Source organism: Solanum verrucosum, unplaced genomic scaffold (genome assembly GCF_900185275.1).
Source record: "Solanum verrucosum unplaced genomic scaffold, falcon-dt-bn FXZP01000182.1, whole genome shotgun sequence".
NCBI classification, from domain to species: Eukaryota; Viridiplantae; Streptophyta; class Magnoliopsida; order Solanales; family Solanaceae; genus Solanum; species Solanum verrucosum.
The window spans coordinates 5,769,726-5,796,526 of record NW_026020378.1 but is presented as its reverse complement, the minus strand read 5'-3'; the positions used below and the strand labels follow the sequence as shown (position 1 = coordinate 5,796,526).

Below are 26,801 nucleotides of genomic sequence, written 5' to 3'. Positions count from 1 at the left end.
ATTAACTCATGTTTGGCTAAAAATAATTTTTTGGATAAAAATGTAAATTCGTGTTAGTTACTATTTTAAAAAAAAAATGATTGGCCTAGGAGCATAACCGCACACAAAACCTCTTTTTTAGAAAAAAATACACACCAAGGATCGTAACCGAACACATGGTGGTATTTAAAATTTTATTTTATTTTTTAAAAAAAAGACTGATAGTTAATGACTCAAATTTTATTTAATAATGAAAAAAATTAATGAATAAATGAACTTGTTGCAACATATAGACATGAAAATGTTTTTTTTTTTTTTTTTACAAATTGCTAATTAACATTTTTTTTAAAAACAAATATATATATTAAGTATCACTACTTGACAATAACAACAAAAGAAAAAAAAGTATATATTTTTTTAAATAGAATAATGACTATGCCCCTTTTAAAATAAGTAGTGATATACTAATTTTTTTATATTGATATAATTTCATAAATGACCATTTTAGTGAAACTTTCAGTTTTGCACAAAAGGGCACATTATTCTCTTTTGAAAGAAAATTGCAATTATAGTCATTTTTATCTAATAGTTAAACTACTAACCAAAAGTAGTCGATTTTGCATTTTTGTTTCAATAAGTCATTTCATATATTTATTTAAGAGAGAAATGAAATTCTACATATTTTTTTTCAAAAAAAAAAAGATTTAAAAAATTACTAGATTTATATTTTTTTGTAAAAATGACCAATTTTGTGTTTTGTTTTTGCAAAAACAATCGTTTTTTTTCTTTTTTTAAAATGACCAGAAACTAAAAATAAAAAAAGAAGACTTTGAGATTGTTATTTTTTTTTTAGCAAAGCATGAACTTACTTAACAATCCTACGATGAAGTAAAATTAAACTAAACATCACATTAGTAATAAACATACATGTACATAATAATAAAACATAATCATATAAAATTCACAATAGACTTAACTAAATCAAAACAAACTTAATATAAACAACTTAATCAAAATATAAAAAGAACATGAAACATTAATTAAAGATTACATTATGAAATGTAAGAAGAAATACCTAAAGGTGATGACAAGCAAATAGTGAAAGCAAATTAGTTGAACCATGAACTCACAGAATGATGAAATATTTTTTTTTCTTTTTTAGAAAAAGACTTTCTGCTCTCTATTCTTATGATTTTTCTTCTTCTAATTCTCCCTCTTCTCTTTTTTTTTTTTTTTTCCCTTCTTTTTGAAATGAAAGAAGAATGGGCTTAAATAGATGGTGAATATTAGCATCACTCTTCTTGAAAACTTAAGAGTCAATGCATGCATTTGACTCTTTTCCTTCCCAATGTGCCACCCAAAATAGCAAATACAATTTCTTCTTTTTCTTTTTCTTTTTCTTTTTCTTTTTCTTTTTTTTCAAGATAAGATTAATTAAAAAGACTGCATTGTCCTTTTAGATGACCTATTTCTTTTATTCATTAATTGAATAATAGCTAAATGAACCATCTGAAAACTTAAAATTGGCCCAAAATGTAGACCAATTTGACCAAGACCCAAAATTCAAAAGAAGATCCAGCCCACTAACACAAAATCTAAATTTCTAACCTATCTTAAAGATCAAACACAACAAATAAGGCAGAAAATAAAAATAAAAAATAAAATTCAAGCAAAAATTTTAACATGATAAAACTTAAAAGAACACTAACAAAATAATACAAAATTCGGCACCAAAATGATTTATATGGTTAAAAAAAGAATGTGATGGTGACGGATTTGGATAGAGGAGGAGAGGGGGAAAAGATTGACATAAATTTTCGGATGAATGGGGATTGCCGAAAAACTTCACCGAAGTTTTTTTGACAAAATTTTGACATAAAATTTATATCAAAAGATAGGTCTTCAAGAGCTCTACACATTTATGTAAATGGTATAGAATGGAGATGACCGGAACTTCATAAATCTAAAGAAAAAATAAAGATTTGTGTTTGATTTTTCTTAGATCTACGGAGTTTAGCTATGGATAAGGATGAATGGTTTGCAGATTTATGTGGAGGAGGGTCAAAGAAAGAAATGGTAAAATTTTGGAGATTTTTCCAGCCAAGGGATGGTGGCTGCCGGCGGCAGTGGCGGTGGTCGGCCGGCGGTGATGGTGGTAGGTGGAAGCAAGAGGAGAAGAAAATAAAATCAAAATAAAGCCAAAATTCTAATTTTTGGAGTTTTTCTATTTTTTGGTAGGGTCCCATAAGATCTCTGGGATCGAAATGTTTTGAATGATTGAGATTCAATCTTGACCATTGCTATTGGACCAGGTCTAAAATGGATTGAGCTATCAGAATTGGGTCTAAATCAGCCCAATTCAATCAAAATTGGGTCATTTGGGCCAAAAAAAAAAGAAAGAAACAAAGACCAAAATATAAAAAACAAAATATAAGAAAAGACCGTACTATATATTGTAGGAGTAAATTAAACACTTCAAAAATTAGGTGTTCACAATGATGATGTTGAAATAGAGCCAGTTACGACTACTAGTCCCACTCCCAATCCTGCTCCCGCTCCCATTCGTTGTCCTGCTCCGATTCCCTCGTACATCCTAGTCAGGCTAGGCCCACGATAGAACGTGCTAAAAAATTAGTTATGTGGCAATTTATGACTCATAGTGAAGATAAAACACAAGCTATTTGTAATAAATATAAACATAGAATGAATCATAAAACTGTGGAAAAATAGGGTAGGATAGGACATTTGAGTAATCAATTAATGGAATGTTGTAAAAATGAATTTTTGCATGCTAAAGCTGTAGCCGAAGCTAAAAAGAATAGTACCACCGTTCCTAATACATTTGTAGGAGTATAGGGCTCTAATATGGTCCAATACAATTAAACCCTTCTAGTGTTTCTGTCATAGTACACAACGCTCATATAATAGAGAAAAAGATCTTGAAGAATTACTAATATGATTGTTGTTATTGGTTTGCCTTTTAATTTTGATGAAAATCTCGATATTATTCATTATATTCAAATTGTGTATAATCCACGTTTTAAAGGTTTTACAAGAAACACAATTAAAAAGGCTATTTTTGATTATCAAGCTCAACATTTTCAATATCTTCGTTGTTTATTTTATTATAATACTTGTAAATTGACTATTACTTCTGATGTGGGTCGTAGTGTCAATATTGTTATTGCCTATTGGATCGATGCAAATTGGATTATGCAAAAAAGATGGTTATAAATATTGTGAAATGCATAAAACCGATAGTTACATAGCTCAAACTATTGTAGATGTTTTACAAAACTATGAATTTTGTGATAAAGTAATTAGTGTCACCTTAGATAATGCTTCTATTAATACATATGTTGTTGAAATACTAAAACCGACTCTTTGCCATGTTTATATTGATGATTTTCATATTAGGTGTGCTGCACACATATAATTTGATTGTTAGAGATGGTATAATAATGTATAATAATGGTTGCATAAAATGTGAAACTGCATGTCATTTTATTTTTAAATATCAAGTAAAGTCTAGACGTAGAGAATTTGAAAATCATTATTGTGAATTTAATCCTCTCCCTAGAAAAATTTCAAAATCGATGTGTACTAGGTGGAAATCTTTATTTGAAATGCTTCAAGTCGCCTATGAATATAAAAAACCTTTACAAATGGTTTGGAATGCTCATAATTCAAATATGGACTATAGACTTAATAAAAATGATTGGAATGACGTAAAAGAACTTATATAATTTTTAAAAGTTTTTTATTTAGCTACAAAATAAATTTTTGGACTTTATTATCCAACTATTTGTTCTGTTTTACCAAATATTTGTGTTATTTCTAGTAAATTTTATAAATTCAAAAAGAAACCAAGATTTGAAGATTCTATTAAGAAGAAGATTGAAAAAAAATTAAAATATTTTTTTTCCTATTCCTACTTAAAAAGATGTAGGTGCATCACGAAGGGTTGAAAAAATATATTTAAATTGAGATACTCAGAATTTTAAAACACCTAACTTGACAACAGTTAAAGGTAGTATAAAAATTGAAGCAAGAAAATTATATGACTTGTATAATTTCATAGAAAAAATGTAGTACGTAATGAAGAACCTGAAACTTCTAGGTGTAGATATAATGATGATAATATTGATGATATGCTAGAAAGTTATCTTGAACTTTCTCATGAGAATAAAAATAATTTGATGCATATATTAATCAGTGTATGAAAACTATTAAGGATTCACAAAGTTTACCTGATCTTCTGGATTGGTGGAGCAATCGCGACAAAAGATTTCCAAAACTTCAACCAGTAGCTCGGGATGTGGTAGATATTCAAGCATCTTCAATAACTTCGGAATGCGCTTTTAGTGCAGCAAGATTTCAAAGTGGAGAGCATAGATATTCATTAGTAGCAAACAACTTGGAGATATCGATATTAGTAAGAGATTAGATTAATCGCGAGAGAAGGAGTTATGGGTGTCCAGTTTTACCTACCCAATTTGAAAATGATATTGATAAAATGTTGCAAGATTTTAGTGACAACGCATTGATGCATTGGAGGAACTTGCCGATCAATCAATTCCAGATCATGTTACTAGAGAAATATCAAATGATTTAAGACAGGACTGGATTGGTACCATTAACTATTAGTATGATAATTCGAGGTCTAATTCAAATAGAACCCTTCCTAGAAGATGGCTGTGTAGATTAGGTCCTCCACTAATATTTTATAACTCAAATTGTACTATTTAATTTTTATTAATAAAACTATAGGCTAGTCGCCTTAATTTTTTTTATATTATTGTCTTCAATTTTAATACAACGTCTTTTTTTAAATTATATTTTCAATTTTCAATTTTCAAATGACAAAGTTGAAACTTAAGTTATAATTTGAAATTTAAAAAAAATTAAAAATTAAAGTTTGAAATTTAAACTTTTAAAGTTTAAAATATAAACTTTTAAACTTTTAAAGTTTGAAATTTAAACTTTTAGAGTTTCAAACTTTATGATGTAAAGTTTAAAAATTGAATTTTAAAAAGCAATATTTCGTAATTTATTTCTTTTAAATTAGACTTTTAAAAGAAATATTTCCTAATATTTTAATTTATTTTTTTTAAGAAAAGAGCCGTTATCTCGGTTTACCGATTCGGTCCGGTCCCGATGCTATACCGATCCGAGATAGTACAACGTATAAATTATGGAACTACCGATACCGGTCCAGTCTCGATTCCGGCCTTTTTCTGCATGGTGGACACCGATTCCTTCCCAATTTCGATTGGTGCTGGTCTGGTAGTTTCGTTATCGGTTTCGCTACCAGCCCTACCTACTTGCCACTTGTTGAAACTAACAATATTGTTTTTTTGCTTATTTTTACCACCTTTTACTTTTTTAAAAAAAATTTATTGGAGAGTTGAATCATGTTTTAGGACTTAAGTAGTTTAATGGGCCAAGGCCCAAATTATTAGGTTATTACATTCGCCCAAACAATGACAAAGTTCAAATATTTTAGGTTTTGTTCGCTTCAAGAAATATTTAGCGCTTTTAGCAATAGAACACATTCATAGTATTTTTTCCGCCGCTGAATAGAACAGGAGGTCAAGAGTTTTTACCCTATTGAAGAAATGCTAACTCTTATGGCATCTATATGTTCTTGATTTTTTTTTTATGAAATCTAAATTTTAATAATGATTTGGTGTTATAGAGAGCATTTAATATGCGTGAATTACATCCATAAATGCTTAGGAATAACTCACTTTGATGGTTATTTAATACTCTATTTTAGGAATCTCTTTGAAAGTTTCTAGAGCAATTGAATTTTTGATCATTTCCTATATCCAAGAATGATTATTTACATATCCATCAAAAGTGTTCATTCTTGTGAATCGCAACATCAACGCTCAACATTTTTCAAAATTCTGCTTCACCAAGGTGCGATGGAGACCATCACCCCAAGTTGTGTGCGACTCCTAGTCCTTCTGGCGTGGCACACAACTTTGTGTCAAATCGTAAGTATTATTTCTATTTCTCTCCTTACTAGACTCACTTGGATGAAAATTAAGATATGTATACGTATATAAGAATTTAAATGTTTAAGATGTTGCTTTTAGGTTTGAACAATAAATGATTAAGATTATTCATTTTTTAACATTTGAATGTGCATAATTTAATTATTTTTAACATAATAGATATACAATTAAAAGTAGTTTAATAGTAGAGAAAATATATAAATTTAATATAATAAATCACTATTTGATTAACAAAAAATTAAATAGTTTCTACTATTATTGTTAGTGAATCTTTATTATATGTTTTTGAAAGTTTTTAATCTCATATATTTGTTTAGAACTTTTGATTTATCAATGCGACTCCTTATAATATTTCGATATATTCTATACAAACTATTATTGCTCAAAATTGTATAAAAATTAGAAAAATTCTAATAGTTTTACAATATATGAAATTTTCATATTTATGAAAAAATTCAACATAAAGAATTTATATTGTGAGTAGAAACAAAATTTTAATTTCATATCAATTTAATTTCAAATCATATCCGAACGAAGTTAAAGCTCAACCTATTTAGGCTTTTTATCTCATAGATGGAGGATAAGAATTTAAGGCTATTTGTGAAATAGAAAGGTTAAGGGCCCATAATAAGGTTAAAAGGCTCTTGTGAATCGGTGTCGCCGCTATTTAAATTGGATTTTCTAGGGCTTTTTTTTTATTTTCCCAATAAAATGAAGATAAAGCTTAGCCTCAGCTCAGCTCCCAATTCTCTCGTCTTCTTCGTCTCTATCCAAAATGTATGTGGGCAGCTCAGATTTTGGTGTTTCTAGCTGTTTTACTCCAATCTCTTGCTGATTTGAGGTAACTATCGTGTCACCCATCTTGTGATTTTTTTAATTTTTTTTTACTGTTCAAGATTGTGTTTTTTGGATACCCTTTAAGGATTTGGATTGGGATGTCACGTTGGGTTTCTTGATTTTTGATTTTCTCATCTGGGTTTGGTAGGTCAAGGTGAACTTCTGATTGTGGAGGTTTAATTTGACATTTATTTTTTTTGGGTGGGGAGGGGGGAATTGGGGTTTTTGAAGTTTTGGTAGTTCTGTTTATCAGATTCGATTTTAGTTCTGCTCATATAGTTAAAAGATTTGTACCCTTTTGTCTATTTGTATGTTTCTCTTTGCCCTGCAAGTGCTGTTACTGATTTATCTGACCCTTGATATGTTTTATCTATGTAAGTTTTTTTTGTCCTGCAAGTGCTGTTTCTGAATTGTGGTAGCTATAGCATCTTGGATATCCTTGAAAGATTAGGAACTAGGGTTTCGGTTAGAGATGTTTTGAGGATTATGGGTTGGTTATGCAAAGGTCTTGTTTCTGGAACTGGATGTGTTTGTCTTGAAAGCTTATGACTTGTCTTTAGGAGTTCTATATTAGTTGTGTGGAAAGTTGGGTTTCTATTGGGTATATGCAAAGGTCTTGTTTCTGGGACTAGATGTGTTTGTCTTGAAAGCTTATGACTTGTCTTTTGGAGTTCTTTATTAGTTGTGTGGAAAGTTGGGTTTTTATTGGAATGATTTTACTTTAGATGTATTCTTTGGTATGTCTGTCTCCTACTTATGGGGATTATCAGCCATCTTAGCTCATTTTGGATGTTTAGATTGACAGCAGTCCTTGCAAAGTGCTGCATGAATTCCTTATTTAAATAACTTTTGATTTTTAAGAACATTCAAATGTTAAATAATAAAATAAGTAGAGAAATGTGTGTGTAACTCTCAGATGGATCTGTCATAGTGGAATGTGAATAATTCATTGGTATGCTAGGTTTCTGTTATAGAACATTAAGCCTTTCAAATTCTAGAACCTTGAACATTTTTCCTGTTTAGGCGGGGCTTTACCACTTAAAGTTGTATAATTACTGCCGCAGTTTACCACTTTAGGGTTGTAAAATTGCTGCTACTGATTTTTTTACATCTTTTCTTTCTGCAAAATGAATTATCTTGTCTTTCTACAAGAATTAATTTGAGATTCGTATCTTCTCCTTTCCAACCCGATGCTCTTTTAACTCATGGACTTTACTTTGTCTGGAACTCACTGTTGTGTCCTTTGAGAATGTTTGGCTAACATTGGATATGCTTGTGATGTATTTTAGCATAGGATTTAGTGAAACCCCTCGGCATGCTAAATGCTCTAGTTCTTAGAAGTCATGGGGTGCTGCCGTCTTCTCAAATATGAATACTAATTTACTAGGGGAAAAATGGTTTTTGTATATATGGAGTAGTAGTTTACTTCAATTTGTGGACACCAAGGGTTTGGCACCTAGTATGGATGACACAAGTAGCAGCATATACATATCTAGTACATATATTTTGACATAATTGATCTAATATTGCGCAGTGCGCCTGGTGCGAATGTCATTCTTTTTTGTCTGAGAGGCACACACACTTAGCTTAATTGCTTATATTTCATGTATGCCAAGCTGTGTATATTAGTGTTATGGTGTTTGTCTAATTTTGAAGCTGTGGTTGTTGGTGTGTCAATCCTTTCTGAATACGCGAATCAGATTTCTATTTCCTCTTTTGAGGGGTTTTCCTTCATGTTTTTCTTTTTTCATGGTTTTGATATGTGGGGCTTCCTTTCCTTTCAAAAAGGGATTCATTATTTTCCTTGCTGCTTCTCTGTGTGCATAGATCTTCTTGTTCTATTGAATAAATCAGATCTGGAGGAAGAAGATGGTGTAAATAACATGGTGTCTTTATTTTAAAGTGCAGGGCCCTCTGTCCACCATTTTGACCTTGTATGCACTCTTGTGTTATTTTGTCATGTCCAGCGATCTTGTTTCTCAGCAATTTTCAGGACCAACTGATGGTCAGCTCATTCAAATGGATCATGTTTCCAATAATCCCGACTCTATAGCACATATGCAGACAAGTATCGTTGGACACGTGCCAAATATTTCTGCATCACAGCAGCTTGTTTGGTCAAATGAGCCTACAGCCAACAGATTTGATACTTCAGTTCCTGTGAATCAGTTGGGGCCAATGGGACCCAGAATGAACCCTCAGCACTTCATGTTGTCACATCAGCAGACCGGAGGAGATAGATATGTGCCAAATAGTCCAGGTGTGCAAAAATCATCAGTACTCACCAAGCGGAAGGCCGAGATGTCATCAATGCCGCATGGTTCTACACCTCAGGTGTCATCAATGCCAAATAAGCGGACTGCACAGGGAACTTTTTTGTCTGCGTCTCCAGGTTTTGTGCAGCAATCTTCTGCTATTAAGAAACCTGGACAGCAACAGTCAAAGTTAACTTCCGGAGGTTCAACTAGTCTTCCTGCATCAAGCAAGAAATTGACCCGAAATGAATCCATATCCAATAGAACTGCCTCCCAGCGGTCGCAGACTCCAAAAGGACGAACAATTCAAGTTGAGCCGACCTCCAAGGCACAGTCTGAGTCCTCTGATGCCATTAGGTCCAAAATGAGAGAATCACTTGCTTCAGCTCTGGCTATGGCGTGCCAGAATCCAGCTGCCAAGGATCTGAGTGAAGCAGTGGGTTCTCAGCCTTCACAACTGGATGTCACTCCGACAACTGCCAATGAAGGTCTACCTCAAACCTCTGTCTCACATGTACCTCAAAACTGTGGCGATGTACTTCCTTCAACTGGCCCTTTTCCTGTTGATAGAAATAATGATGGTCATAGTTTATCTCTTGGGCTTCATGATGACGTGAGCATGGGTAATTCCATCTCTACTGAACTTGAGTTGCATGTGGACGATGTTCCCTTCAGTGACAATTTCTTTGTCAAAGATGAACTCTTGCAAGGGAATGGTCTCACTTGGGCGATGGATCTAGATATGCAGTTAAGAGAAACTGATTTCCTCCAGGATGCTGAAAAGGCCAATTTGTTTGATGAGGATGTGGTTGAAGATAAAGGTGAGCATACAAAATCATCTCCCGAAGATTTAGCTTTGCACATTGAGGCGGAACTTTTTAAATTGTTTGGAGGTGTGAACAAAAAATATAAAGAGAGGGGCAGGTCTCTTCTCTTCAACCTAAAAGATCGCAGTAATCCTGAACTGAGAGAGAGAGTGATGTCAGGTGAGATACCTCCGGATAAGTTATGTTCAATGACTGCTGAAGAACTTGCTTCAAAGGAGCTATCTGAGTGGCGGGTGGCGAAAGCCGAGGAACTTGCTCAAATGGTTGTTTTACCTGATAATGCAATTGACATGAGACGTTTGGTTAAGAAAACTCACAAGGGTGAATATCAGGTTGATTTTGAGCGTGATGATAATAATATTGCATCTGAGATATCTGCAGGTTCAAATGTCACACAGTTTATGCCGAAGAAAGATAGGGGGAGAACTTCTGGCCCTTCTGGTAAGGATGAGTTAGGAAGTAAAGAAAATCTTACCAGCCAACGTAATAACTCAGAAAAGCAAGATGTGAAAGATAGCTTGGTAATTCCAGCTGATGGGGCTGATTTGATGCAGGGGATGGTTGTAGAAGAATTCAAGGATGCTGAATTTCTTCCTCCTATTGTTTCCTTAGTTGAATTCATGGAATCACTTGATTCTGAACCTCCTTTCGAAAACCTGCCTGTTGAAAACAATCATTCTGCACCTCTTCCAGACAAAGAAAGTTCCGAGGACCCTAACAATGCTGTGGGTTCTGGTCTAGCCGCAAAATACCCTGTTGTTGCTTCTGAAGACAAATCTCTTGAAGGGGTCAAGAATCATGTAGAGCAAGCGGAGTCTCTGGTATCTGCAGGAAGCCCTGTAGTAAAGAAAGTAACTAGTTCTGGTGATTTGAGCCCTATCAAGATGACAGGACCACATGGTAGTGTTTCTAGAGTTCCATGTATCTGGGAGGGGGAACTGCAGCTTACTATTTCATCCTTGGTTACAGTCTTTGGTTCGTTTAGAAGGTATGCCTGTTCCCTAAAATCGCTTACCAGATCTTTTCTTTGAGTAATTACTATATATTAATGTTGCTCTTGTATATTTTAGTGCACTGTAGTTGCACTTGAGTCTCTACAGGTCGTTTCTTTCATTCTATTTTTCTCTGAGTTTTAGTACCATGATATTTTTCTCTCTTCTTGATAATTGATAGCTCTTGAAAATTCTCTCTGCTAGACGAATGGATTGGGACTGCAATTGCATGTTGTATGCTTTGGATTAGTTTTCCTTTATTTTCTGTGTGTAGTGCTTTGCTTTAAATTTCCTGAGTGGATTCTCTATTTCTGGAGTCAATTTCCTTTAATGTTCTGTGTGTATTCCCTTCTAGAACATTTAAATTGCACTTGTTGGTTATAACTTTACAAGTGGTGCTAACAAGACTGGCATTTCTTCTTCTATTGTCTTCTGTTTCAGTGGTGAAAAGACACCAACTAACGAGTGGCCAATCTCTCTTGAGATCAAGGGTAGAGTTCGACTTGATGCATTTGAGAAATTTCTTCAAGAGCTTCCTATGTCACGAAGTCGTGCAGTCATGGTATCTTATGGTTCTCCTTCCTTTGTTGTAGTTGGTCTTTTCTGCCATACTTCAGGTTGCAGATTATTGCAGATAGTGTGTAGGTTTTTATTATTTTTTGATGACTTCCATTGTCGAACCAAGAATGTATATTCCAGCTATTGGGAATATAGTGATATGCAATATATGGTTGCTGAATGGCTTGGGACCATATGTCCTTTCTACTCTTTTAACTTTTTACTGGATGATTTGCCTTTTGGGTCGAGCTGTGGATGGAAATGTCATGAGTTGAATAATTACCTGTGTCATGGAAGGCTCTACAGATTTTCTCTAACTCCCTCAAATTTAGGCTTTTTCAATGCCCAGAGATATCAAACTTTCTATTGTTTTAAGATAAAATCAATGTATCACTCAACTTTACGCAGTATTTAGCTATTTGTAATAAGTATTTAGTCTGCGCAAAGATACAACTTTTCGACTCGTTTGGCTTAGCCATCAATCTTAAACCAAAGTGGATGAATATCTTTTGATGTAAATGATGCAATGATTCTACTTGTGAATGGTCAAGTTCACATAAATTGGAAAAAATCTTAGATTATGCTTTACATAAATTGCAAAAAATCTTCAAAACGTTGTGCTAATCATATTTACATATGCAGGTTGTTCAATTTGTTTTGAAGGACAAGTCATCTGAGAGGGAACGGGCAGACCTATCTGAGGTACCAATCTGAGTTTAATTTCCTATCTTAGCAATTCTTGTTCAGTAAAATTAAGTAAGTCTATGATTTGCTTACTGGGTCTTTCGATAATCTTTAATAGGCAGTGCATTCATACGCTTCAGATGAGAGGTTGGGGTTCGCGGAACCTGCTCCAGGAGTGGAACTATATCTGTGTCCACCACACATACTCGATATGATAAGCAAACACCTTTCCAAAGACCCTAAAGAGCTATATGATTCTACAGAAAATGGTCTAATTGGCGTAGTTGTATGGAGAAAACTTCATATAAGTTCAACAATATCACCTAACACGTCTTCACACCATAAACACAGTTTGAAAAAACAACAGGCGATTCCTAGAGGACAGCATGAAAAAGCTGGAAACGTTAATGTAAATTCAATGCCTAAAGCACCCATGTCCATGTCTGCGAAAAATGATCCTGCAATGGATGATGACGATGATATCCCACCTGGGTTTGGTCCCAAAGCTGGTCGTGACGATGATGATTTGCCTGAGTTTAATTTTTCTGGCAACATAAATGCTTCTAGGCCTAGGCATCCATCTCAAAACATGTACCATGGGTCAAGAATGAACCCATATAACCAAACACCCCCTTCCCGCCCTGTAGACCAAATGAGAGAACTTATACTAAAGTATGGCCAAACTGGTGCTACAAATGTTGGTCCTGGAACTTCATCGTGGAATGACGATGATGATGACATCCCTGAGTGGCGGCCACAAGCCCCTCCACCCCTTCAGCGTCCTCCATACCCTTTAGGCCACAGTTTTCCGCAGCCCCCGCAGCACTTGGCTCATCAGAGACCATTGGCAACACCTATGGGTTTGCCTATGCAACCACCAATTAATAATGGTATACCAAACAGGCCACAAATTATGTCACCAAGGGGGCAATATCAAGTTGATTGGAGAAGGGATCAATCAAGGGGTAGGGGGTTTTGAAGTTTTTCATTTTGATAGTTCAGTGTTAGCCATGATGTACATTCTGAATCTTTGTTGTGTTTGGCTTTTTTAGACTTTCTAGACTAGGTATCTTAGCCTTTATTTTAGATGCTTAAAACTATAGTTTATACTGTACTTCTTCCGCATAAAGGCAAGAGACTATGTGATCTCTTCTAGTTGTTTTACTGTCATTTTATCTCATTAAAAACATTATTCTGTTTCTCAAATGTGTTATTTTCGTGGCTTATTATGTTAGCTGGGAAACCCCTTGGACCGTTGGAACCGAAGGCTTTTCTTATTAATGACTTATATAGCTTGTTTGACAAAACTTATTTTTCAAAGTGAGATGTTTGACCAGGTCTTTTTTTTTAGAGAAAATATGTGTTTTTGAGGAGTCGCATAAACTATTTTTTAGAAGCTAAAGAAAGTAACTTTTTTTTTTTTACAAACGCTTTTTTGAAAACCACTTTTGAGAAAAGTATACTCAAAAGGGAGATGTTTGGTCAAACACTAATTGTGGCTTAAAAGTGTCTTTTTTTTAATATTTGTTGTTTAAACTTAAATTGCTTCTTTTGATTATTATTTTTTTCAAAATAAGTTGATTTTTAGAAGTTTGGTCTAATAGTTATAAAACTACAAATTCATAATCGTGGTTAAAGATATTGAAAAGTTTGTTTTCCTTTTTTCTTCTTTTTGATGTCATTCTCTAGTGTGAATGATCTCATCATCAACAACTCCCACAAGTATCATCAACAACCTTAAAGATATTGTTTTTGATGGACTCTCGCCCATTTAACGCATATAAAAAACAATATGAAAATGAAATACAACACTAAATACGTCACGATAAAAATAGTGTGAATGATCTCGTAATAGACTAGCAACTTTGAAGCAGATGCCATAACGTATATAATTCTTCTATATTTCTCAATATCCTGACATTCTATATCAAGTCAATCAGCACTAAAGGAGAAATACCAATTTACAAACTTATAATTGACACAACTCCTTTGCTTTCTCCTAGAACCAATCTTAGAAAAACTTTTTTTTTCCCTTTTACATATGAATGAATGAACAATAATACTCTATACTTCTAATGTGATTCTTCTGCTTTACACCAGCTCCTCGATAAGTATCGATTGAATTTACCACGTTCTCAGCCCCCCAAAGCGCGTTTGAGGGCTGTTCGTTGATCAGTTGTCAATCTTGTGGGGAATTTAACATCAAACTTGATCTTTAAAACACCTCTATTGCCAGGTTCCTTTGTGATTGGCATGCCTTCTTTTGTAAGCACAAGTTCATAACCAGGTTTTACAATTTCATTCACTGGAATCGTCAATGCACGACCATCTAACGTTGTTAGTTTGACAGTTGTTCCTCCCAATGCCTCTGCTAATGTTACTTTATAGTCCCTCATAAGGTCATTACCATCTCTCTTGTAAACGTCATGAGACTTCTCGTCTATTACAAATACGAGGTCTGCTGGAAGCTGGTTCAACTGCTCGTTTCCTTTGTCTGGAAATGTTATCTTTGTACCTTTTTTCCAGCCAGGTTTTACATCAATAGTTAAAATTTCTGATTCCGTCACTAACCTCCTGCAATAACAACTCTCGTATTATGTCTCAGCAGAGAGAGAGAGAGAGATAGACCACTTGTTGCAATAAAAGGAAAGTGCTTACCCATTCGTATCGACTACAGTTCTAGATATCTTCATTTTCCTAGTCGATCCAGAATAAAGCTCCTCAAGGCTGCAAGGCAATTTACTCTCAACTGGTGGCGGTTTCTTGGGCATATTAGCACCAGTTCCATCACTAGCTGGCCTGAAAATATTCTCACTCCCACCAAATCCTGCGAAACCACTTCCTTCTGATGAGAATCTCGTGGACTTAACTCCAGCTGATCCAAATCCGAAGGGACTGCTCCCAAAAAATTCTGCAAAAATGTCCTCAGCGTTTCGAGGATTATTGCTACAACCAGGTGATGGCATCTCTTTTAGTCCTTCTTCACCATACTGATCAAAGACTTGTCTTTTATCAGGATCACTTAAAATCTGAAGAAATGAGTAAAACTTGATAGTAAGAATGGCACTAATATCTTATTCATTCTTCTATACATGATAATGATTCACAATTGGTTAAATGAGTCGATTGCAATGGATGAGAAAGGTCAGAGAGACAATACACTAAGACATAAACACAATCTATTCTATTTTGTCTTGATAGGTGTAAGGAAAACAATCAATTCTACGATCACTAAAGTTATGAGAAAGCAAGGGAATCGGACCAGTTTGTTAAAAACCAAGGTCAGATCATACGATAACAAAGAAAAGAGCTTTCAATTATACAACATTCTTAAAGGATAGTAAAAAGAAGTTTCGATCCTTCTTGCAGCTTCAGTATCATAGTTTTCATAAAGTAACACATTTTTTTTCTCAAAATTAGCACAAAATGTTGATGAAGATCAAACCTTCAAAATATATTTCTAAAAGAAAAGGAGTTACATGTTACACCTAAGAAACAACAGAATCAATCAAAAACCACCCTTGTGGTCTTCAAGTTGCACCAAGAATCTATCGAAAATCTTCAAATACTTTACAATAACTCAATTTTTTCTGCATTATGATTATACTTAAACCTTCAAAAGGTTTCTAAAAGAAAAGTCGTTAGGCATTACACCTAAGTAAAAACAGAATCAATCAAGAACCACACCCTTGTGCCCTTCAACTTGCATCAAGAATCTAACCACCAAAGTCTTCAAACACAAAACAATAACTCAAGTTTATCTGCATTATTATGATTATATCTAAACGCGTGATTATGAACATTTCTATATATATGCACATTAAACAAAAGAAAAGGTAAGTGTCACAAACTTCATAAGCCTCTGATATTTCCTTGAATTGAGCCTCAGCTTCCTTCTTGTTGTTTGGATTCTTATCAGGATGCCATTTCATTGCCAATTTTCTATAAGCCTTCTTTAGATCATCCTCCGTCGCTGTCTTCCCAACGTTCAACACGTTATAATAATCCACCCCCATCTTCCTTATACCTAAACCCAATTTCTTCTGATTATTGTGAATATGTAGTTCCAGTTATCAAAAATTCAAACAGCTCCTTATCTTTCCCAGCAGTTCAGCAAAAAGGGGTCTTTTAGAAACTGCATTTCCAAGAAAATTACCCAAATCAAAGCATGAAAAACAAGAAAATCCCTAATTTCTAATTTTGCACAAAGAAAAACCAATTCAATATTATCAATATTTCCCAACAAGATCAAGAAAAAACAACATATCCACTGAAATCCCACCAGTGGGGTCTGGGGAGGGTAGAATGTACACGGATCTTACCACTACCTCGTGGAGGTAGAGAGGCTATTTCCGAAAGACCACATACCCACATCAAGATTGGCCATAAAAATGAAAATTTCAATTCTTAATTATGTAAAAGATTCAATCTTTTTTGAGAATGGACTAAAAGGGTCTTTTAAATCAAGTTTCAGCACATACCCACATCAAGATTGGCCATAAAAAAATGACAATTCCAATTCTTGATTATGTAAAAGATTCAATCTTTTTTGAGAATGGACTAAAAGGGTCTTTTAAATCAAATTTCAGCACATACCCACATCAAGATTGGCCATAAAAAAATGAAAATTCCAATTCTTGATTATGTAAAAGATTCAATCTCTTTTTCAAAGTGGAGTAAAAGGGGTCTTTAAAATCAAGTTTTAGCACATACCCAAATCAAGATTAGGCATAAAAAATGAAAATTCCAATTCTTGATTATGCAAAAGATTCAATCTTTTTTCAAAGTAGAGTAAATGGGGGGCTTTGAAATCAAGTTTCAACTCATACATATATAAATATTCATAATGAAAATGAAAAATCCTATTTTTTGTTATTAGAAATTTTCAGTTCAAGATTTTCAAATTCGTATCATCCAGTACATACCTTTAACAATATTTCCAAAGAAAATTAGAAGCAAAATTTGAAAAGTTTGTGAAATATATAGAAAGAAATAGAATTTTTTATCATCTTTGATTTTTCATTTTTTATTTCTTTGTTGGAAGTGTTTAACCACAAATGTTGTTTCAGCTTTACTATTTTTCTGACATTTTTAACGATAATAACGGAATCTAATTTTGTTTATAGCTATACGAGAAAAATGTTATTCCAAAATTCTTGGTGTTCTCCTTTCTAACCATACTTCTCTTCTATGGTTGAGATGTCAATTTTATATTCCACCAATTTTACCGGGTTGATTTTTCATATGATTACTTAATAAATATTTATAACTTTATTATTAATAAATATTTTAAGTTTTAGCCTCTGTTTGGTAGCTCTTTCTCAATTTCATTCTAGTTTAAGATGGCAAATTATGTATTACCTAACTTTTGATTTGTAATTGTAGACACACAAATTTTATTGGATTTAATTCATACAAAATTTGGATTAAATCCATGTTTATTTGGGTTGAATGATTAATTTGAGTTTTACAAATAATTAAGTCCATTTTTATTAAATTCAAATTCAAGGTCCATTTCACCTTGAAGCCCAAACACATGCCACGTGTCACAGTGACTAGGCATCCAAGACCAACAAGGTGACGCCACATGTCCAAATGAGGTGGTAGTCCCAGTCAAATGCAAGAACGAATCACAATGCGCCAAGTGTCAAAATGACATCCTTTGGCCAATCACAAGCAACCTTGTTCACTCCTTACAACTATAAATAGGGGATAGACATGACATTCAAAGGGAGGAAGAAAACTATTCAACAAGCATTCTGCAATTGGAGAAAGCCACAACACCAACTACATAGCTCTTCGAAGGAGTGGTCAACGGAGTTCTTCCCAAAGATCGACTTGCAACGACGAAGTGCTTCCCGACGTTTCCGGAGATCAAATACATCTCAAGGAGGTTTACATCATCCTACATTCGAGAAATACGCTACTGAACGCCCTCGAGTCACGGAGAATCTTAGGAGAGAGAATCAAGAGAACAACAGAATTGTACTCACAACGATTCATCAATAAAAATAACATTTTTCTTTTATTTATTTTGCTTGCAGTTAATTTTCAGCGCTTACGAAAATTTGTTGCGAACAGTAATGCTATGCCTATACTTGGTGATTAATAAAAGTTGATGATTACCAATAAAAAAAAAAATTGTGGTTGTGTTTAGTAGGAAAAAAAATATGTTTTAGGAAAATAAGTAATTTTTATTAATTTTCTTGTGTTTTGTATATAAGCAAAAAATATTATTCTAAAAATAGTTGTATATAAGTAAGAAAAATGTTTTCTGAGTTGGGGTGGTGAGGATGGGGACCACAAAAAGTGAGAGTGATGATGAAGTGTTAGAGGATATGGAGGTCACAATCCACCTTGAATGTCACTTATGAAATTTGTTATGCCTATATTTATTTGGGAATTCTTTTTTCTGATTTGAAGAAAAAAAAAATTCTAGAAAAAATGATTTTAATTTTATTTTACTAGCCAAACATAAAAAAAATCAAATTATTTGATGTTGACATGATTGTTATATATTAAAGAATTAAATTATCATATTTTATTATTTATTGATTAAAGAATTAAATTATCATAGTTTATTATTTATTGAGATAATTTATTCAATCTTGATCTCAATCATTTGATTGTCCAACACAACTGAACTCTATCTATGAATCTTATTGAACTTGAAAATTGATTATTAGAGTTTTTTTTTACCATTCAATATCCGAAGTCTATATCGAAGCCCTGAAAATCTATAGAATTGAAATGAGATTTATTAGAGCAAGTTCATGAATCTAGGCATTAAGGAAATAAACATATACCTATTCCATTTGCCTAACCTAATGCGTTCATCTTAGAGCTAATCCCATTAAAAAAAATAAAAAATAGGGCAGGGATTACAGTAATTTGAGTAGGGGAGTAGAATTGAAAATTTCTTGATTATTCTCCCCCTTTTAATTTATGTAACATAATTTTTTTAGTCTATTTCAAAAAGAATGTCTCATTTATATAATTAAAAATAATTTAACTTTAAAAATCTTCTTTTACCATTAATGAAATGAATTAAAGCCAATATAAATATCTAAGATTTACTCCCTCCGTCCCTATTTCTATGTCATCTCTTTCTATAAATAGTTGGTCCATAATACTTTTCATTTCATAAAATCAATGCATAAATTACCATATTGTTCCTCTTTATCCTTGTGAGTTATTAGCTTTGAAAATATACATTTGACAAAACTTAGAAAAGCTAAGTAATTATTCATGTTCATTGGTTAAATTAATTAATCAAAATAAATTAATTCATATTCATTGATTGAAAACTTGAGTTCCAAAAAAATTAAAGGCGAAATGGTCTGATGGACCCTTGTACTTGTATGAGTTTGTATTCTGGACCCTGCTACTTAATCGTCTACCAACTAAACCCCTAAACCTATTGAAACTTGATATTTTAAACCCTTTTTTTGACCTGTCATCCTATGTGGCATTTTTGTTCAAAGTGCGTGTAATACACATATTTCAAGAGCGTGAGGTCTTCAAAAAAAATTAAAAATATCAAGTTTTGACCTAATTAAGAGTATCTTCTTCCCCATTTATTCATTTACCATTGTTGGACAAAAAATAGCTTTTTTTGGGGGGGTTTTCTACTTATCTCCAAATTCTTTCTCCATTTTTAATTGTTTCAGGTTGCCTTTCATCTTCTTCAAAGGATCATTATTTCTTGAACAAATTCAGTCTTTATTATACTCTACAAAAGAATTTCCACAAGTAACAAATTTCTTTCATTGCTCCAAACAAACAAATAGACTTATCGATCCTATTCTTCAACAAGTATTTCGTTTCCTCCGAACTTAACATCGTCGGAGCTATCAACAACACCAATTTCTGCAAATCATCATAACACATAATCATAAAAAACTAAAAAGTTAGATTGATCCAAAATTACAAAGAGGGGAAGAAAAATAATAAGTAATATGGAGGATGAGTGAATAAGAGAATCTGAGGGTTGAGTAATTTGGACGAGTCGTGAGATTTTACCGGTGAAAACCTTTGGAATGAGAGAGGAAGAAGAAGAGAAATCTGGAAGATAATTGGAAAAGGAGAAAAAGATTTTTCAAGTAAAAATTTGGAGATTTAATTTAATTTTACTATTTATTTCGTACGTGGCAGTTAAAAATGAGGTGGAATTTGACATGTAGGAGGTGTATTACACGCACTATCCACCATGTGAGAAAATGGTTTAAAATACTAAATTTCAATGGGTTCAGGGGTTCAGTTGGTAAAGGATTAAGTAGAAGGGTCCATAATACAAACTCATACAAGTATAAGGGTTTATCAGACCATTCTGCCAAAATTAAAGGTAGAAGGGTAAAGTTACATCATTTCTTAATGCAAGTGCAAAGTAAAAATGTAGCATATAAAAAGGGATGGAGGGAGTATTTTAGATCATATATTATACATAAAATTTCTCTTAAACTCTTGTCAAATCAAATAATGTCTCCTAGAAATATTCACTTGTACTTACTAATGAAGGCCCAAATTACTCCTAATCTCAACATTAAGAGGACCAATAAGATTACCAATAATCCCTTAGCCATTACCATTTCCTAAGTTAATTACAATGAGATATAATTACTTCACACATTTTCCTTTGAATCGTTTAGACATACACCACTGAACTTCTGACATTTTGTGCCTCGTTGCGTTACCTAATAATATAAGTTGCCTTTGTAGATAATAAATTTCGAGTCGAGAAAACAATAATCAGGATAAGAAGATAAAACAATAATCGTATTTATTGATTTCTAGTATGAGTGTTACAATTTCTATGAATTCTCTTATTTGTTTTTGCGAATATAGATTCGAATGCTTTGATTGGTCTTTTCGAATATAGATTCAAGGACTCTTGAACTTGATTTGAAAATTAACTTATACATGAGTTCAAGAGCTTTTGAGTTTATTCTTGAACTTGAATGATTATATTCTTGAAGTTGTAACTTATAGAGAAATCTAAGACGTTTGATCCATGAGCTCTCTCTGGCTTCCTGTTAGAATTTCTAGTCCTTTTTCTGAATTATGAGGATCCTACTTATAGTTGTGGTCTTGTGGAGGAGTCATGATGGAAATAGGTTTCCCTTCGGCCAATCAGATTTAAGTGTCATGGCGTATTGAGCTTTAGCGAAGTGGACTTGTCATTTTGACACATGACATGATCCTATTGACTTCTTTGTTTGACTTGAGATGCCACGTCATTTGACACATGACACCAAACTATGCCTCTAGGATGAGATGACATTGATCTTAACAAACTAGGCTCATCCATTGTAGCCCAAATCACTTAATTTGAAAATTAATTAAATCCATATTTATTGGACTTAAATTTAACCCAATCATATTAATACATAATATTTACTTGGACTAATATATTTATGAATTTAATATAATCCAAATCATTTTATAAATTTATATTTAATAAATTTTAAATGATTACAACATATTTGCTACTTGCTATCAGCTATAACTTTTGGCATAAATCTATCCCAAAAATGCAATTCAAGAATAGCAATAAAATTTCCTATTACTTTGATTTCCCCTCTTATTGGGAGTACCAAACAAGGTTCAAAATTACTTCTCGTCTTGCATTGCCTTCAAATTTAATATGAACACTTTTAATATTATCATTAGTTTTTTAGTGAATTATAATTATTTCCTTCGTTGATAAAGTAATATTTATCAGTTATCAAATGACGAAAATATATACCTTGTTGATATAATAACTTTTGAACTTGTATGAGATAAAAATTAGACTAGATATGTAGATATATAAGAAGACGATATGCGAAAGATATGATGAATCAAATATAACTCAACAATACCAATGAATATCATGTATCTTTCTTATCCATGGTTGGAAGAAATTATCGTATTCATGGGAGATCCGAATTCGAGACATCCGAGGTTGGTATCTTACCGGCAAATCCTCTTAGCTCCGGAATCAATTTTTTATACCTATAGTTATTATTAACTTAAAATTTAGCTTTTATAAACATCTGTAAAGAAAACTACATTATTAATGAATGGTCAATTTCTAAACAACTTTTTAAAAAGGGTAAATCACATAAATATGCAATAATAAAAAAATATTTACCATCTATGGCAATAGAATTTTTCTAACTAAATATAACAATTTTTTAGAATTAAAAAATTGTACTGTTTATCTTCCTTCGCCTCTTTTTCTGCCCTTTTTCTCCTCCTCTTTTTTTTCTTCTTCTTCATCGTCTCTTTCTGTGTCCTTCTTTCTCTTCCTTCTTTTTTTTAATTCTTCTCTTTTTTTTTTTGAAATTTTCATTTAAATAACTGTTTTTAAATCAGTTTTTGCCCATATTTCACTATTTTTATCCAAAAACACGACGAGAAGAGGAATAGAAAAATCAAAAAATTGTACAATATCATGTTCTCAAATAGAAATTTCAAATCTTTAAAATTATAGAAACAAGAGTTCACCATTGATGGTCATTATAAAGATTCAAATTTTGAATTCATTATTTGAATTTTACGAATTTGTGATTAGTTTGGTTAGGTTGTTCCTACAAATAATTGAAAATGTCGTTTGGAGTTTATATCCCAATTTTAAGAGGGTTTGGTTAAGTTTATAATTGATTTTAGGAGAAATATTAGATTGAAACTCGAAAAAGGTGAAGTTTATGGAACGGTATTGCAATTGTATTAAAGTTGTATTAGATATGTTTCATAATTGTATTAAAATTGTATTAAAATCACAAACAATACATTTATAATACATATTAGAAACTTCACTCCTTTTTTAGTGATATCAACCAAAATAATTTAAGTAACACACTTGTAATACATTTATAACATATGCACAATACATTTGTAATACATATTGCAAACATCACTCATGTTCTTAGCGATACAAACTAAAATAATTTATAAGACACATATAATACATGTTTTATTCATGAATAATACAAGTTTAATTCAGTCTATAGATTATTGTCTTGTCTTTCGTTAGTTACGTTTTTCATTTATTGTTAATTTTCTCTTCTAATTCAACTTTAATATTGTGTAATACACTTTTAATGCAATTTTGTTTTTTATAGTTTATTATTTGTTACTGTTAGATTACTTGTTTAATTCATTATTGATATAAGTTTAATTCACTCTATAGATCATTGTCTGGTGTTTCATTAGTTACATTTTTTATCCATGCTTAATTCAACTTTAATATTTGTGCATGCACTTTTAATACAAGTTAATTCATTTTGCAGTTTATTGGTTGATTTGTTATGATTGAATTACTTCTTTAATTCATTATTAATATAAGTTTTATTCAGTTTACAAATCACATAATGCTCTTTCGTTTGCTACATTTTGCATTCATGTTTAATTCACTTTTAATTCAACTTTAATATGTGTGTAATACATTTTTTATTCAAGTTTAATTCATTTGGCAGTTTATTATGTTTCTTCATTTGTTACAATTAGATTACTTGTCTAATTAATTATTGATACAAGTTTTATTCAGTCGACGAATCATTGACTGCTCTTTCGTTTGCTATTAGTTTGGATAGGTTGTTCCTACAAATAGTTGAAAATATCGTTTGGAGTTTATATCCCAATTTTAAGAGGGTTTGGTTACGTTTGGAATTGATTTTAGGAAAAAAATTGGATTGAAGCTCGAAAAGGATGAAGTTTACGGAATTATATCACATTTGTATTAAAGTTGTATTAGATATGTTTCATAATTGTAATAAAATTGTGTTAAAATCATGAACAATACATCCTACATTTATAATACATATTGCAAACTTCATTCCCTCTTTAATGATATCAGCCAAAATAATTTAGGTAACACACTTATAATACATTTATAATACATGCACAATACATTTTTAATACATATTGCAAACATCACTCACATTCTTAGTGATACAAACCAAAAGTAATTTATAAGACACATATAATACATGTTTTATTTATGAATAATACATTTATAATACGTATTGCACACTTCACTCATTTCTTACGGATACCAACAAGAATAATTTAGGTAACACACTAATAATACATTTATAAGACATGTACAATACATTTTTAATACATATTGCAACTATCGCTCATTTTCTTAGTGATAAAAGCAAAGATAATTTATAAGATACATATGATATAAGTTTAATTCATGAATAATATGAGTTTAATTCAGTTTATAGATCGTTGTCTTGTCTTTTGTTAGTTACGTTTTTCATTCATTCTTAATTATCTCTTCTAATTCAACTTTAATATTGTGCAATACAATTTTAAAGCAATTTCATTTATTTTGCAATTTTTTAATTTATTTGGTACTATTGGATTACTTGTTATTATTAATACAAGTTTAATTTACTCTATAGATCATTGTGTGTAATATATTTTGAATTCAACTTTAAATGTGTGTAATACATTTTTAATTCAAGTTTAATTCATTTTGTAATTTATTATGTCTCTTCATTTGTAACGATTAAATTATTTGTTTAATTAATTAATTATTGATACAAATTTTATTCATTCTACGAATCATTGACTACTCTACGAAAGAAAGTAGAGAGAGAAACAAAAAAAAAAGCAACAGAAAGAGAGAGAGAAAGAGCAGCAAAAGGAAAGCAAAAAAAGAAACAACAGCAAAAAGAAAGTAAGAGAGAAAGAGCAACAAAAAGAAAGGAGCGAGAAAGAGAGAAAAATTAAAAAGCTGAGAGACAAAAAAGAGAAAGAGGCGAGAGAAAGAAAAATGTAATAAAATATATAGTATTGTTTTATATTGCTATAAATGGTAATAATTAAAGAGTATGTCTAAAATAAGTAATTATTTTTTAAAAAGGATCCACTCAAGTAATTAATCCTTTTAAAAAGTTACATTTCTTATTGTGAGAATTTTATGTTAGGATATAAGAGTGTAAAAACAAAAAAAATGATCTAATAAGAAATTTCATCAATTATTTAGGATTGTGGAACTACATGATTTTCACATAAATTAATATTTATAGTAATTCAATCAATAAAATATACCTGACTTAGTCATATCATTTTTTGTGAATTTTCACCTATATTGAGTGGGAGATTTCTTTTTAATTGTTCTTTTTCATAAGTTATTTTGTTTCCTTACGTTGCACTTTCATAATAGTTTTGATGGAAAAAACTATTTTTTTGACAGAGGGAAAACCCTTTTTGCTATGGAGAGTTTGGAGGATGTTATTTCCATGTTCCGTCAACGTGAGAAGTGGTTATGAGTAGTTTAAAACTACTAATTAACTTTTCTATACAAGGTTAGAATTTGGCTTATTTTAATTTTCAAACCAAAATTTAATTTTGTGACCAATAAAAATTTACATTCTCTTACTTGGCTCTTGATCATTAACTTAGTGGTTTAATATGCATGTCAATTGTCAAGTGTACAATTAATTAATGTTAAATTTAACATCATTCGTCGTTATTAAGTAAATCAATTGATATGAATCATGACAGTTGTACATCACTTTATTGGGCATAGTTTCTTCTATGTACTACAATATTAATTGTTACGCCTCATACAACCTTTCAAATACATAATGAATCCAACAATAATGCATAGAATTCTTTATCTAAGTCATAACATGTCTATCATAATTCTCAACATTATGTATAATAGAGAAAACAAATAACAACAGAAACATATACATACATATAATTGAGCTTTAAGTTTCGATTGCATAAACATTATAATTTTTTTTTTACATAAAGTAATTAATTGCTATCAATAAGGAGCATTATTTCAATATGTTAACAAATGTTTCAGTTGATAATTCTTTTTTCAAAGGATCAACAATCATAAACTTGGTGCTAATATGTTCAATTTTCACTTTATGTTTATGGACTTCTTCTTTAACTAAAATTTTTAACAACTTGAAAATTTTGTCGAAAGCTCAAGTCTTGAAATAAAGTTCCACAACTAATTAATGTGGCTCCAAAGAATGCCATAAATTCAACTTTCATACTGGATGCAGCTATAATGGATTACTTCACACTTTTTTATGATATTGCTCCTCTCACTAACATGAACAAATTAAATATCCAAATATAAGTTTTCTTGTATTCACACAATCAGCATAATCTGAATCTACATACTCAGCCACATCAAGATGTTCATATATTCTATAAGTAAGCATATGATCTTTCGTTCTTTGTAAGTATCGTAACACTTGCAAGTATCCTAACGAAGGATTTAAGAGATTGCAAAAACATAAAAAAATTAATCAGAAATTTTATCAATTATTCAGGATCGTGGAACACAAAATTTTTGCATATACCAACAATTATTGTAGTTCAGTCAAGAAAACATACCCTATTTAGTCATAATCGTTCTTTGTGAATCTTGACCTGAATTGAGCGAAAATCTTCTTTTTAATTATTCTTCTTACAAAGTTATTTATTTCCCTTACCTTACCCTTTCAGTTAACTTTCTCATACAAATTTAGAATTTAATTTATTTTAATCATCAAATCAAAATATAACTATGTGGGCCATAGAAACTTACATTTTAAACTTTAAATGTAACAACTTCAAATGTTTTCATCAAGCGATTGAACTTCTAGATAGAAAATTCTAAAATAAAATATTTTTCTTACGGAA

General features: G+C 31.6%; 3 protein-coding genes across 4 annotated transcripts in view; 1 reads left to right on the top strand and 2 right to left on the bottom strand.

The window, feature by feature from the left end:
- Positions 1-26,801, bottom strand: part of LOC125838794 (psbP domain-containing protein 5, chloroplastic) — a 222,491-nt gene that overhangs the window by 84,299 nt on the left and 111,391 nt on the right. The window lies entirely within an intron of this gene.
- On the top strand, positions 6,690-13,224 carry LOC125838786 (uncharacterized). Of its 2 annotated transcripts, none has more exons than XM_049517824.1 (5): positions 6,690-6,843; positions 8,748-10,909; positions 11,355-11,475; positions 12,114-12,173; positions 12,274-13,224. In XM_049517824.1, the coding sequence occupies exons 2-5, from the start codon at positions 8,799-8,801 to the stop codon at positions 13,132-13,134; spliced, it is 3,153 nt and encodes a 1,050-aa protein (XP_049373781.1). In that variant the 5' UTR covers positions 6,690-6,843; positions 8,748-8,798; the 3' UTR covers positions 13,135-13,224. The 2 variants fall into 2 exon arrangements, with proteins under 2 accessions (XP_049373781.1, XP_049373780.1); XM_049517823.1 differs by having other exon boundaries at positions 6,691-6,843; positions 8,743-10,909.
- On the bottom strand, positions 14,193-16,200 carry LOC125838793 (uncharacterized). The gene is made up of 3 exons (XM_049517829.1): positions 16,007-16,200; positions 14,814-15,184; positions 14,193-14,729 (listed from the first exon to the last, which is right to left on the bottom strand). The coding sequence occupies exons 1-3, from the start codon at positions 16,169-16,171 to the stop codon at positions 14,291-14,293; spliced, it is 975 nt and encodes a 324-aa protein (XP_049373786.1). The 5' UTR covers positions 16,172-16,200; the 3' UTR covers positions 14,193-14,290.